We start from the raw sequence: 15,359 nt of genomic DNA, 5'->3' as shown, positions 1-15,359 counted from the left end.
TGCCTCAAAAGTCTGGTCTCTAGGAAGTCTGAACACCTGAGCAGACATTCAGCTCAACAGTTTTACAAAAGAGTGAAGGGTTCATCCAAAAGATTTTAAAACAACAAACTTGCCTATTTTACTACCAACTACTCTAAGCTTCTCTAAGGCTACAACACCTGAGGCACAATCTGTGCTCTGCTAGGGGCTCCAAGCACAGCTGTATGATGACTGTCACTCAGAGGAGTCTGGAATTGCCAATGCCTCCTAAATGGTTAGAAGAAATATAGCCAAAAGGACAAGCAAATTTCAGGAGCTGGTCTGAGAAAGGGAAAAAAATCAGATGGCAGATAATTCATATTAAGCACCCATGTTTGGGGGTCCTGCTCTTTCTTCCAAGTCACTGACTTTCTTGAAAATACTTAGGATTTCCACCACAGTTTTCACTTAAGGATCTGAAACCTCAGTAGGTAAAAAAAAATTTCTCTCACAAAGAGATGATTAGTAGAGTGTGACAAATTCAAAACAAGCAAAAGAGCTCACACCAAAGATTAGGTTTTGGCACACAGCTGGTGCCAGAGGACTCCAAAACACTGACTGCAAAGCCACTGCAAGCCAAGAACCAATACCTAACACTGTTACTTCCTTCCTTCTTTAGCAAAATTTTTTTCAGATTTAAGAGGTTTTCTGGTGACAATTTTAAGGTTCATAAGGACAATAAAACTGAAAAATATATCAAAGCTCCTGATCACAGGAGTTATAACAACAAAAAGGATGCATTATTGGACTAATATTCTCTGCTTCAAGAACCCGAGCAACTACTTTAATTTCAGATGTATTTCAGGTTGAAGTTATGATCACTTGGTATAAAAGTTTTCTGAGACTTATTCTGTACTAATTTTTTTAGGACTTTTCACAGCAATATTCAGAAAAAATAGTCCATGCTATTAACACAGATGATGTAAAATCTGCAGCCACAATCAGCTGCCACTTCTATTTTACTACTAAATACAAACCAACAACACAAAAATTAATCAGACCTAGCCATTTCTTTGTTCTGTTTCAGTGCCTGCATTTGGTAACTGTAAACATACTAATGTATTACCAATAGCAATTTCATGTGAGTTTATTCTCAGGTTTTGGAGTTTTTTGAAACCATCTTTTGAAAGGGTTATCAGTTTGTTATCCACAACCTAACTGACTCCTGTGCTTTAGGAAAGCTTTTTATTTCACATTAAATGGTAGATCACTCCCTGAATTGTCATTACTGAACAAAGGTATGTCTGTCAACCTTCTTCAGTTATGGAATAATTCACATATATGTCAAATAACATAAGGAAACTAAAAAACCCAAAGTCTCAGTATGCCATTCAAATGTCAAAATATGTCCCAATGCATAAGACACATACTTTTGCTCAATGTTAATAACCAAGATTATAAGATTGCTTACAAGTGCTCTTAAGGAAAGCAGAAATTTTTGCAGAGCTCAAAAGTACATGGAGAAGATTCAGTCTCTATAAATTTTTTATGTGTTTCCAAAATGAACCAAGGAAATACTGCAAAGAACAGCATTTAAGATGAATGTGCATAATATGTAAATGTCCATCACATAGGATGCTCCAATATAATGCTTAATCTTTTTTCTATATTTGTCAGGGGGTTTTGCCACAAAGTTACTCAATTCTCTTCTGCTCCTGAAATTATTTTTGTGAAATATTTTTATACTACTTAGTATTTCTCAAGCTTGTGAGATTACTTAAATCAACATAATTTAAACTCTCATTGTGCAATTCTGGCAGAAAGCGCATATATCAGAAAACCATTTTCAGCGTTTAGATAATCTTTCTCATGCACTACTAAATACAATTACTGGATTTTGATGTATTTCCTTGCTTTATCAGCCATAGAAATCTGATACAATCAGTTCTGACTTGCTTGATTTTTCCCTAAACAAAACATACACACACGAGAGAACAAAATTGGTCAAATATAATACTTCCCTAGCTTCCACATGGCTATGTTCTCCTTTTCTTTTGGGGGCTGCAGTACTTTGACTTATGACAAAGCAGAATACTTTCAATACTTTCCAGTCAGAATATAAATCCTACTTTCTCCATTGTCAATGATGATAATGAAAACAATTCTGTTTTACTTACACACAAGAAAACTGTCATGTACAGGCATGAAAAATATTTTACTTCAAATTTTGCTGCAATATGTGTTGTCATTGTACGTGACTTAGTTATATAGAGTATTTTGTAAAACAAATTCTTCCTTACATCTGTACTTCTCTTCCAGAAGGCCCTTAGAAAGAGACATCAAGCCAATTTTCAGGGACTGCACTCGTATCTTTCCAGTTCGGCCACTGAAATTATAAAGATAAGACAATTTAATAGTTTAATTTTATTTCACTCCAATTCAAGTCTATTAAAAATATGAAGATATTGGTAACTTCTACTTCAAATATACTTCAAATCTCAAAAAAAACCCCCAAAACCACTACAAATCACATTAAGAATGGTTCCCTTACAAAAGCTCAGCTTGCCTTCTAAGCAGTTTACACATATTATTCCAAAGGACCAGACGATTAGCTCTGTAAAGCTCTTAATGTGATTTGATAATGTGATATACACAGAAAAAATACATGAGCACACAGCAGGAAAGCCTATTACTCAGTGTGAAACAAAAGGACTGCAATAAAACCAAGTTTTCATATCACAGTAATTCATCCTCTTTTTCCCCTTAATTTGTCTTTTATGTTTAAAATGCTCTGATATATATGTAATATCAGGACATAAACAGGCAACCACATACACTAATTCAACGATGAAGAGCTGTTGCTCTTTCTAAGTAGTGTAATTTCAGGCTCATCTTGTTCAACACGAAAAAGATATGTCCAAACTGAAAAAGCAACTTGAGAACAAGTAAGTGGGTACCAAAGCAAGTAATGTTAAGCCTGCAAGACAAACACTGTTCAAACATATACTAAAGCAAAAAACCCAGGTTACATGAAAAAGGACAATTTTAAAGTGCAGAAACATACTCTTACGAATTGTTTTTTCTTTCAAAAATCAAAAACCATGACAGAATTTGTCTTCAAATCAGACATGGCAAAAAGAAGTCATAATAATAGTAGTCAAACTGCACATATTGCCACGTAAGGTTAGCTGGATCCTTAACCAACAAGATAACACTAAATTTAATATCACCTCAAACATTATTTTGGTCCTTTCTGTCACAAAGAAGTGATATATACGTTAATTACTTTGGGGTCGGTTGTTACATAACTCTTTTCATCCTATCCATTCAACATATGGTCTGCTGTCTGATTTACTTCACAAATCTTGTGCTGAATACAAAATTATTAATTTATTCCTGGATTCTTAATAAATTAGCTAAGCAACTTACAAATATTAATGCATTTTTCTTCGCAACCATCACCTAATCTAGTAAGACTAGACAGTATTATCTTCTCCATTCTACAAGCTGGAACAGTGGTACAGAAAAATTATTGCCCATTACTTTTAAGACCTAGTTGGAAAATCAGGACCCAATTTTCCAGAATGTTAGAAAAGTGCCATCTATTTTATACATTCAAGCTTAGCTTCACATTACCTCTTTCAGTTACAGACACTACATCATTCTGGTACATTTTACCATCTAAATGGTTCATTTTACACCTTGATAGAGGTATTTACCCATTCTTTCCTGTGTAGGGTTGTCTGTGTTTTAACCTTATATTCATCAAAAAGAAAAAAAAAAGCTGAACATTCATTTGGGTTTGATTTAACTCAGGACTGACTACATCATTTGTTTATTAAAGACAGAAACTCAGAAAAACTTTGCAGCTAAAAGATCAGGGCTTTTAGCTTTCCACATCAGGTATGTGGAGGCTTCAAGTTTCTCCTGATTTCAGCAGATCACTGTAGGATCTGTGAAAAATTTTCTTCACACAAAAAGCATTTTCTCAGAAAATTATACAAATCATTACAAAGCCTGCAATATTTTTCCAAAGAATAAGAATCACTGAAAAATCAACAGAAAACAAGATTAGCAATATGAAGTCCAGAGGGACCCTATGCCTCTGGGGGAAGAGGAACAATAGCATAAAAACACCAGGTGCTACAAGGAAAACTAGAGAACGAAGATAAGCCCACTACAGTTCAGACTTCTCTTGTCAAAGAGCTCTCAAGCCCTAGTGTGGTGGTTTGAAAAACCTTTTCTCTGAGGTAATAATGGTTTGCCCCACTGATAATACTGGACCAATCAAAAGTCCGCATGCGCCTTACGGAAATTACATACCCACAGAAATGGAATAGAAGGTGGTGAAGATGGTTTGGAAGGTAGGTAGCCATGATCTGAGCCAGGAGGAAGCAGGGGGCCAGTGAGCCCCTCTGGGGGCCAAGGGCGCCCAGCCCCCAGCTGAGGCTACAGGAGACCCGGTATAGTGTCAAAGCTGGACCGGGTCCCGTAATCAAGAGCTGGAAGAGTTTCCTTACTGTCAGCAGCAGCAGAAGACATTGAAAGCAGCAGCGGAGCAGTCCTGAACAGAGACAACGATGGCTAAAAGCCAAAAAGATAGCCAGTAGCAACGAGATAACGTGAAGCCGACTGAAAGACCCAGAGATGTTCCTGCAGGAGGGAGAGCTGGCAACAAAACAGAGGAAAACTCAACAGGGCTGTTTTGGGGTAAGACTGTATCACTTTCCCAAAACCCAGAGACCTCCTGAAGAGGAGGGGTGTACTTCCAAACCCTTAGGGAGTCCCAAAATGCAGCAGCAGCTACAGAGAGAGGGAGAAAGGAGCTGAAAAACTCAGAGTCGTCCTGAGAGCTGAACCAGGACGGAATGCGGAGGAGGTGGCCTTGCCCTCTGCTGCTGCTACCATGCTGGTGAGCTGAGACAGAGCAGAGGAGCTTTGGTAAGACTGAACTGAAAGCTGCCTTAAATGCTCTAACCCAAGAGGAGTGAAGGTCTCCAAGGAAAACCCCCCGAAGGCTCGGGCTTGGGGTTGGAATTTCCACAAAGTAAGAACAAAAATCCTGACTGCCATACTTAAATCTGCTGCCTTAGAAAAATGAAAGACACTAACCAGTGCCACAAAAAACTGAAATGAAGGAACTGTGGCCTGAGGAGTGACAGAAAGACTTTTCTCTTTCCTTAGACTTTTATTGAAGGAAAAGAGGAATTTAATTTAATGTAAATATACATATGTATGTAAATAAACCTTTGCAAATATTTTCCCCTTCCCCCAATACCGAGTAGTTGTGTCTGAAAACTCTCCACATGAGGTGAGGAAGATATCAAGTCCATGCCATCACTAAATCCTCTCACAGGGGCAAACTGTGGGAGGGGGCTTGAACTTAGAAATTGGATTCTTGGGAGTTTCAAACCACCACACCTAGACAACACTGACACTGCAACTAAGGACCACCAAGGACTGCAGCTATCAGTTACCTACATAGCCCAGCAACAGAAGGCAGTCTGTTAGATTAATGACGGTCCCCATAGGTGCCTCCTCTTGATCACCCACATTTTCCTGTCCTACAGACAGCCACATCCTTCCCAAAGTCTTCTTACTGCTATCACAGCCTGCTAAGCTTTTCTCATTGAGTGCTCTATGAATCAAAACAGCTATCATCAACACGGGGGATGCAATTAGAGTGCATGCAGAAAACTTCCATCAGCTACTGTCAAAACTGGGGCATGAAGCTAAGGTTGACTGAGCAGGTATCTCATCCTTCTCATTCCTCAGAAGTTCAGATTTTACTGAAATGAACACTGATAAGGCCTGGGTTATTAACTCAGCCTGGTGTTAGAATCTGCCAGGTGTATCAGAACAATGATAAATAACAAAGTTGTAATTCTTCAGAGAAAGATTCTGCCATAGAGAATGATCATGAAAGACAGTTTTGATCATATGGAAAATGTCAGCATATATACCACAGATAGCCTTCCAAGACTAATGTACCAAAGAAATTCAATTTAAAAGAAGGCATTATCAAAAGTATCCTAATGCCAAAAACAAACCAAAAAAACCCAAGAAAATTTAAAAGTTGAGACGTGAGAAGTCAGATAAACATTGTAAAATTTTAAAAACAGTGCACGTAGAAGTTTCTTTATGGGTAATTCTGATTGAAATGAGTCATTATCCAGAATTAGTATATATAGAAAAATCTCATTTCTAGGGGTGTTAAGCTATTCCATTAGCACTGAAAAGTATCAGTTCTTTTTATATAAATGACATCTGGATATTTTAGCAAATTTGACAGTACGTAGTCCAAAAGAATAACTATCAGCTATTGCTTTTGGATGCTATAAACATAGGTCTAGTCAAATGATTTTATAGAGCAAACAATTCAAACAATTTCCTTCACAGCTCTCATTGTAAATATATAAGATATTTATCTTTAATTTTATTAAAAAAAAAAAAATTAAAAAATCTCTGGTCTAGCCAAAACAAAGAACTTTAAGTTTGGAAAATGTTTATAAGGGCAGATGTTGCTCTCTGGAACAACCTTTGAGTTCTTGAAGAAGTAAAAGGGCCCAAGGGCTTAAGGGCCAAAGACATCTGCAGGTTAAGTCTGGAAAACTACTCAGTTTGTTATTAATCTGTGAATCTGTAATTAAATCTCAGAGTAACAGCATGCGACTAACAGATGCCTTTTGTAGGTAGTTAAACAATTTGAAACATTGTATATGTGTAGCACTCATGCAATAAAAAAAATGGAAATACCAAGACACAAATTAGCTCTTCCCTGAAGGCCAATTTAAAAAACAAAGTCAAAAAATCCAGCTTAAGTTTGGTGCCTGGTCTTTTAGCATTTTGTCTTTCATCCTGGAGTGAATTTGAAAGGGGAACAAGGAAACACACTGTAAAAAGTAATTTTCTCTCAGTAAACCTTCATCCTCCATTTTTAAAAGTTTAAATAAAGATTAAAGTACTTCATCAGCTCAAAGAATTATCTACACTAAGTTTTCGATATAATAATCAAGTGAAACGGGAAAACCAGAAAATGTTATTGAAAGAAAGGTTTTCTGCTTATTAGGTGCATTTTAAATGTGAACAGATTAAACAACTGACTTCTAACTGAAGTTAGGAAGCAAAGGTAATAGATTTGTGGTCAGTGTGAAAAAAAAAAACCCAAACCAATCAGTAATTATAAAAAATTCTCTGACACTATTAAGTCTCTTATTCTAAATTACCAATAACATTTAAGTCAAGCAACTCATTGATCTACTGCTCTATTTGCAAGTGATGTGTTTATTCAGTCACAATACAGAACTCTGCAAAATAAAAATAACTGCAGGAAGAACTCCCAGTTATTATTTGATGGACTCTCCAATTTTTCATCAGTAATGACGAGGAGTCTGACTAACAGAAATGTCACAATATTTAACAGTAATATTCAAATCCCAAAGTATAAGTTAGTCAGCGCACAAATGATAAATGGTTCTATGTACTCTATTCTCTCCTTCCGGCTCCCCTAAAACCAAAATAAAGTAAAATATCCACAAAAAATAGGAGAACTGGTGTGTAATCCTCTGAGAGGAAAAAAAGCAAAAAGCTATGAATTTGGCACTGATTAAGTGAGCAAACATAGTGAAGATAACATATAAACCTACAAGTAACAGTTCTCTTTGGCAAAGCCAGGTATAAGAATTTTTATCACTATTCAAGAAATACTTTCACTCTTTTTATCTTCAAATAGGGAGAACAGAAATAAATTTTGTAACCAACCTCATGGAGCTTAGAAATTCTGATTTGTAATTCTATGCATAACTCCAAACTAAAGCACACGTTCAACTAGACACACTGAAGTGGACCACACCATGCATTGCACTACTGTGTTAGCTCCAGAGTAGTCCTGAAATGCCTTTGTTGAAGGAATGTAAAGAGACACATTGTAGGGCATGGAGGAGCTGATGGAAATCATGTCTTTCCCCAGGTTTTACTACATATGGGAGATGAGAACAGCGAATGCTTCTAAGAAAATGAGGAACAAACTCATGACTCAAAAGGACAACCAAATAAAAGCATACTGCTTGTAGGTCATGCAGGCTGACACAGCGCAGGGTAGGGCAGAGTTCCACATCAAGCAGAAGAAACAAGTGACTGGGGGCTCAGAAAGGACTGACCAAAACCACAAGGGACTGCTGAAGTGGACTTTCTCATGCTTACTGAGGCTCAGTTCTCTCTCTAGAAATAGCAGATGTGTATTTAAATGAACCCACAAATTCTCACTGCAAGCATTCCAAAATATTCTTGAGGAAAACACAATCCCCTGGGGAAATACACCTGTGTTGCCAGGATGAGGGCAGGTGGACTACACAACACCAGTCCTCAGAATTCATATGTGGCAGGGGCTGCACCTGCTGGAAGCGAACAAGGACACTGCTGACCCTCTGGAATCAGACAGGCTTTAGGGCTGAGATCAGAACAACCTCTACTCGATAGAGGACTGAGGACAGGGAGCTCAGCCAGCATTATGGCATGCAAATAACTAAGTGTAAAATAAACAACAAAACTGTCCATACCTTTGGCAGAAACAGAGTCTGGTACGAATGGCAAACAATCTGGGAAATTTGGAACATTTACAGCAGGAACACAGCTAAAGCAGTATATCTAGCTCTCTACTCACATATACATTTCTTGAAAACCTTTCAAAGTGTCTTTGGTAGTATAAAAGCAGTGTACCTTTTGTTCAGCGTATCTGAGCAGGACAGCATAAGAAATATATCATTGCAAGCAACTGCACTTTTTCACTACCGATTCAAAAATATCAAAATACCTAACTTTTTATTAAATAACTTTTTAAGGCTTTATCATTTTTCTATTATTATGAGCACTTGCTCAAGAAAGTAACTCAGAAAAAAATATACAACAGTCCTATAAGCCTACCATTTTTGATGAGTCACGTGTGCAAAAATTACCAATTTTGTCTCCATGATGCATACTTTGTTAATACTACATTATATTCCTGGGGTACACACTTTGACTAAAAACTTTTTACTTACCTATCATACACGTTGAGTAGCCAGTTAAGACACATGTCTACACAAAGAGGAACATTCACCATATCTTTGTGTTTCTCTTCAAGTCCACTGTAGACAGTAGTGAGACAGCTGATCACATCCTGGACACCAATCAGCTGGTCATTTTGACTTAACTTCTGCTGTTTGAAAACTTCACTTGTTGTGTTCAGGTCCAAAAGGTCCACTAACAACAGGTGATTAAAAAAAAAAAAAGAAAAAGAAAAAAAAGAAAAAAGGTATGAATATAGAAGCCTGAGCATAACATTGACAATACTTATTCATGTGCACTTGTTCGTGCACATTGTAGCAAACACTGCTGAAAATTAGCTAAGTACCTTTCGTTCAGTAACATTATAGTGACAAACCATTCTCTGTGACAAGTCAACACCATTCAGTACTATATATTTAAAAATAGAATAAGAATACCATAATGACACTGCACATCTCACAACAGCATTAAAATAGCTGCTGAAATAAAATAGCTGTGTAAGTAGAGTATCCTAACCTCAGCGCACACATAGAGTCCACTAGGTTTACATGATTCTTCACATTGACCATAAAGCAGAATCCCATAAAATGATTATCAATTTTGATTAAATTTAAAGCAAAACAAATTCCCAGGTAGCAATGTTCTCTTAAATGCAGTAACAATGTACTGAGGCCTGATTAACTGAACAGCAGCTGTTAAATTAGGGCTTAAAAGAAAGCAGGGAGAGGGACACAGGGAGATTATTTATTGTAGTTTTCCAGAACACTAAATACTATGCCTTCATGAAAAACATTTTGATCTCCTTTATTACAGGATTCTTTGTACCAGCAGTTGGTGATGCTATGGATATCTTACAGGTAAAAAGGATTTTGCTCCAAAACCACCCAAATGTAATTGTGAAAATCTGGAGTTTGCATGGTGAAAATAAAGCAAGTGGAAGAGAGCAAACATATATAGTATAATCCTCAGTGACTTTTTTTACTGAAGAAAGGATTTCAGTGAAAAAAATACTTGCAATGTATTAGTATGCTTGGCACAGTTTAAACAACATGAAGTTGAAGTATATTTCAAGCTCATACTGAGCAGTTTCTAAAGAGTTAGTAACACATTTGCACTATAAATGCCATCTTTCAAAGGAAAAAAAGCTCAACATGACACTTGTGTTGTGAATGACCGATAGTCATAGAACAAATCACAGAATCACAAAATTACTTGGATTGGAAGGGACCTTAAATATCATCTAGTTCCAACCCCCCTGCCATGGGCAGGGATGCCACCCACTAGACCGGGTTGCTCAAAGCCCCATCGAACAAGGCCTTGAACACTTCCAGGGATGGAGCATCCACAACTTCTTTGGGCAACCTGTTCCAGGGCCTCACCACCTTCTGTCATCTAATTTAAATGTCTTCTCTCTTAGTTTAAAACTGTTCCCCCTTGTCTCATCACTACCTGTTCATGTAAAAAGTCACTCTCTTTTTTTAAAAGCCCCCTTTAGATACTGCAAGGTTGCCATAAGTCTCCCTGGAGCCACCTTCTCTCTCCAGCTAAATCACCTCAGCTCTCTCAGTCTGTCCTCATGAGAGGTACTCCATCCCCCAGTCATCTTCAGGGCCTTCCTCTGGACCCACTCCAACAAGTCCATATCTTTCTGTGCTGAGAACAGTACTCTAAGTGTGGTATCATGAGAGCAGAGCAGAGCAGAGTGGGATAATAACAGTGTTAAATAAGAACCACACAAGGGCAGCCCATGTAAATTGGGTAAGTCTAGCTTGGGACAGAAAACAAGTACTTCACCGTAAAATGAGAAACAGTACCTCACAGCCCTTGCTTTTCCTCCCCTGCACTAATACTGGTACATTCTCTTCTAACTTTACAGTATCAGATTTACAGGGGGTTCACATTTGTTTGCTTTTCTTTTTTGTTTGGTTGGTTGTGGTTTTTTTAAGCCCATCTCTTGGGTTTGCAAATAAATGCCAGTCATATATTTATCAAAGAGGCAGACTGGTAATTGCAGGAAAACACCTTACCACTAGTTTGACCTGAGGTAGATAAAAGTATTTGACAGTACACTCACTGCAGCATAATCTTCTACAATAGCTGGAAATACACTGGAAAAGGCACACAGGCATATTTAAAAACAAAACGAGCCTACACGCAGGTCAAAACGTAACCTTGACTACTTTTTGGAGTAGTGGAGGGAGAAGGGTGAAACGAAGTGCAAAACTATAATCTGCTATCCGATCACATAAATACTGAACTCAGGAGATAGCCACTTTTCATGTTTTTTCTTCATGACCTATACGGGGGGGGGAAAAAACCCCAACAAAATTTTTGCAACCAGTTTGCTGGGTTTGGTTTTGTTTTAGCTTTGATTTGCTGTGGTGGCTTTTTTTGTTTGTTTTGTTTGCCTTTTTTTGGTTTGGTTGGTTTTTTTGTGTTTTCTGGTTATTTTCCAACCTGTTTGTATAAGGTACTTAATGATTGGCTGAAAGTAGGTAAGCAACTTCACAAACAGACTGACAGCACCCAAAAGCTGCCCTTTTTAAAGCCAGTGAAATCTTGGAAAGCTTTGGAATGCCAGAAAGTTGTAGCCTTTGGGTTTGGCTTAACATAACCATCCTTGCACTGGAAATGGCAGTTCAACAGACACTAAGCCTGCTATCTTCACATCTTGATCTGCTAGCATTAAGGTCTTGCATTCACATTTCTGCCAAAGGATTCCAGAGGGAGTTGGGAAAGGTATTTTCAGTATTTTCATACTAAAAAAGAAAATTCTGCTGCTATACTAATGCAAATTAAGCTAAAGTTACACTTTTGGATGACACCATCCAATGGAAAACAACCAGAGGAAATTATTTCCTCCCCTGCTTATTTCAGCACTCACCTGGCTAAATAACCTTTGGGTACAGGCAGTTATCCTGTCATGCCACTTCTGGTATGATGCCCACACAGTTTTCAGTGCATTTGTGCAGCACCATTCTGCAACTGCTGGAATATGCTGAATGACTAATCCTGCTTTTAACCAACAAATGGGTACAAGGGCCATTTCTTTCCTTTCTGCAGCAAGGTGACCGTCCCAAAGAAAAACTATTAACAGAAACCATATAATTCAGCACTGTTAAAGCAGATGTGAGTGACTGACTCAGTAGCAAGTAACTACATGCAGCTGCTAATGGCAAATTTGAGGCTGCTCTAATCCCACGGAAAATAGTCAGGCACTACCGTGGAGATTTTGTATTAAAAAGATCTTGTAAATGACAGCTGAAATGTAAATTTCCTGCAAAGAGACTGCACTGAGGGAAGTGCTCACAGCTCTCCCTCTTTTAGTCCCATGTGCCTAAATGTTCCATTTCTTCAACTTGTGTGGTTGATATTCCCATTAGCATTCTTAAATTTTAAATCACCTAAAGGAACTCAGTGTTAGAATTCTGAATATACACGGTGATTTTGTTCCTTTTTTGCCTTTCAATAATACACTTCAGTACCCGGGGCACTATAATTTCTTGAAAATGAGCTAAAGTATGCTGGACAATAAAATATTATAGTCAGGACCTGGTGCTGTGTAGCTGCCCAGTACAACTGCAACACAGGACTCTCTCTGGCCCCATTCTTCTGCTACAGTGGGAAGACACCATCAGTACATCTGGCCCACATAATCAGAGACAGAGAGGTTAAGAATTTGTTCTTTTCACCTTCTTTATATACCTGCAAATTAAATACATGTAGGTGCATGCACACGTTTGTCTCTGTAGGAATCTACCTGTCAAAAACCAAGATGAAACATAACTCTACTTTCCTATTTTAAAAAGGGAATGAGGAAAATGAGAGCAAATACCTTCACCAGAAACATGTTTTTTTGACACTTACCAAGAAGACAGATATGGCCTTAGCAAAATTTTCTAAAGTACAGTTCTCAAATTGCATACTCCTGAACCTGCTTGTATAGCACTAACATTGCATTATCAGTCCCCACTGCAAAGTCAATATCTATCAGGTGCCAGTAGGACTGTGCATCCAGTTCCAGTTGTGCCCTTGGAGCTCCCACCCAAAAGGCCTTTGCCATTATATACACGCACTGTGGCTGTGAAAGCAATTTGTCTTTTTTTACAGTGATGTCTATTTGTGGTGATTTGTTTTGACGTTTCCTTTGCCTCAGCACATAAGCCCTTCTGAAGCATTCTGCATCCAAACACCTTTAAAACGCATCCACAGTTAAAAATACAAGAAATACAATGGAAGAATAAAGTAACTCAGACGAAAGAAAGAATGGCAGTGGCACAGAAGATTACTTTTTCCCTTCCTCAGAACAAAACCACTAACAAATAAAAGTTAAGAAATTCTAGATAGTGCTGAACCAGTCTCCCCTTCCTTAGAGAGGAGGTGCTAGGACATCTGTGTTTTTGCTATCTCAGCCATTCATGGGACAGAATCAGGCTAAAAATCATCACAGTCAAAGGGAATTTGACATATTCTCTAGCAAGAAATAATCTGTTATGTGAAAAATGACAAAAGGAACAGCACCAATTATATTTTTGAAGGTGGTCTTAAAGTTGTGCCAGATCATAATGAGTTCCTGTTCAGAAACAGAAAGTTCATCTAGCATTTAACTTTGTGGATAATCTGCAATGTCTTCCTTAAAAACCCACAATATTGTGTTTTCACAAATTACACCAATCCTTTGTCAGGTATGTGTGTATAGTAAAGACAAAGTTTTTTTAGCTGTTGTCTCTTCCCACAAAGCATAGAGATGAAGCAAACAAACAGCTTCATAGATAAGGCAGATTGGATCTGTAGAAATGACAAGTTTTACTCCTGGCTCTTTCAAACCGGCATATTCTCTTTACTTCTTGCTACTTCCTTCTGTCCTCCTCTTCCACCTCCCTTCCCTGAAACTTGAGATGATAGGAGGGCACTTCTGAAAACTGTGAATGAGGAGAGCTAACCATGGCACTTACTACAGAAATTGATATATTTTTTAGTAAAAGTAAGAGCAGAAAGTATAGCCCTCTTCAAAGCCTATAGAAGTAATGAAAGTGAAATCTGGTCTGTACAGGTCACTAGACAATCTGCATGCCTGTCAGAAATAAGCAACGTGATTAGCATCTGTCATGTTCAATCTGCTTTTTCACACTCTTCCCTGAGGAGCAGCACACACAAGGAGAATTTTATCATGCTTTCTGATTTCCTGCTTTGCTTTTTGTTTTCAGGTACATGCTGATGAATACTTTATACTCTGCACATCGATAAGTGGAAAGCTCATAATGGACTTTAGTCTTGCTGGGAGATGAAACTATAGTTTTGGATGGAACCACATCTCTTGCACAAAGAAGTGTAGGCTATGCCAAAGAAATAGTTTTTATTTCAATATCAACAGACAATTTTCCAAAGAACAGGTTCTGGTTTTTCCCCAGATATAAAACCTTGAATCTAAGATCTTGAACTTGATTAGAAATTCTGTGATAAGCCAGAACAGTATATGAAGAAGGGGTGAGAGGTACTCATAAGAGCCTGTGCTGTGCACAGATATGCTCTAGTTTTCTGGAGTAGCCAGTTACCATCTCAGGCACAGCTTCATTTAGTATGATGCATATCAGAAGATGAGACTGCTGTCTTCTAGGCAGGAAAGGAAACTAAACACCTGGAGGTTGGGTAGGGGTCCCTCTTTGCACAACTCCTTTCATGCTTGCACCTCTAGGATGGCTTTGCACTTCCTGTGTTCCTACTCATAATGCAGTACTGTACACACCCTTCAGGGCTGAAAAGTCCTTCCACAGCAAGGACCCCTAACTTATAACAAGAAAATTTGCTAATGTCATTCACCACCTTTATACCCTCTGTTGCCAAGACCTTCTAAAAGGTCTAAAATCTACAACCTTCACACTCATTCACATCCCATATCTCCTTCCAAAATTTTCCAGTTTCCTTTTCCTTTTTCTACTTCACCCTATTTTCCTTCCGGTAGATGTGTGTTCTTATGTATTTCCTTTTCCATTCATAGTCCTAATAGTTTTTAAAATTCAGTTTGCTTTGCACAGGAGACTCAGACAAGAGCACAGAACCTCAGTGGAACATGTTGTGTGACTTGGAGAAATTCCAAGTCCAGAGACCAGCAGATCTCCTGACCTATCACTTCTGAGGCTGCTAAACTTTGAATGAACGTGGTAGTCATGCAGCCTGCTGGTGAATTAAAACATAGTTGTGATATAATATGAAATGCTTTTTAAAATACCTAGCAAATACAGAACAGAAAATTGGAGATACAAAGGTCAACTTTGGAAATGAAGTCACTGAGCCTACTCAGTGACACCTATCCTTTCCTACTGACAAAATATATGTGCACTTTAGAGCGGACTGTG

The 15,359-nt window shown here is 38.0% G+C and overlaps 1 protein-coding gene across 8 annotated transcripts in view; it reads right to left on the bottom strand.

Annotated features, from left to right (window-relative positions):
- Window positions 1-15,359, bottom strand: part of UTRN (utrophin) — a 364,804-nt gene that overhangs the window by 47,351 nt on the left and 302,094 nt on the right. For all 8 annotated transcript variants that reach the window (XM_032682362.1, XM_032682360.1, XM_032682363.1 and 5 more), the window contains 2 exons: window positions 8,997-9,198; window positions 2,259-2,344 (listed from right to left, as the gene is read on the bottom strand). In XM_032682362.1, coding sequence (XP_032538253.1) covers window positions 2,259-2,344; window positions 8,997-9,198 — 288 coding nt within the window. The remainder of the gene's footprint in view (window positions 1-2,258; window positions 2,345-8,996; window positions 9,199-15,359) is intronic.

Source organism: Chiroxiphia lanceolata, chromosome 3 (assembly GCF_009829145.1).
Source record: "Chiroxiphia lanceolata isolate bChiLan1 chromosome 3, bChiLan1.pri, whole genome shotgun sequence".
Taxonomy (NCBI): Eukaryota; Metazoa; Chordata; class Aves; order Passeriformes; family Pipridae; genus Chiroxiphia; species Chiroxiphia lanceolata.
The sequence above is the reverse complement of the archived record's forward strand: the minus strand, read 5'-3'. Positions and strand labels throughout refer to the sequence as shown.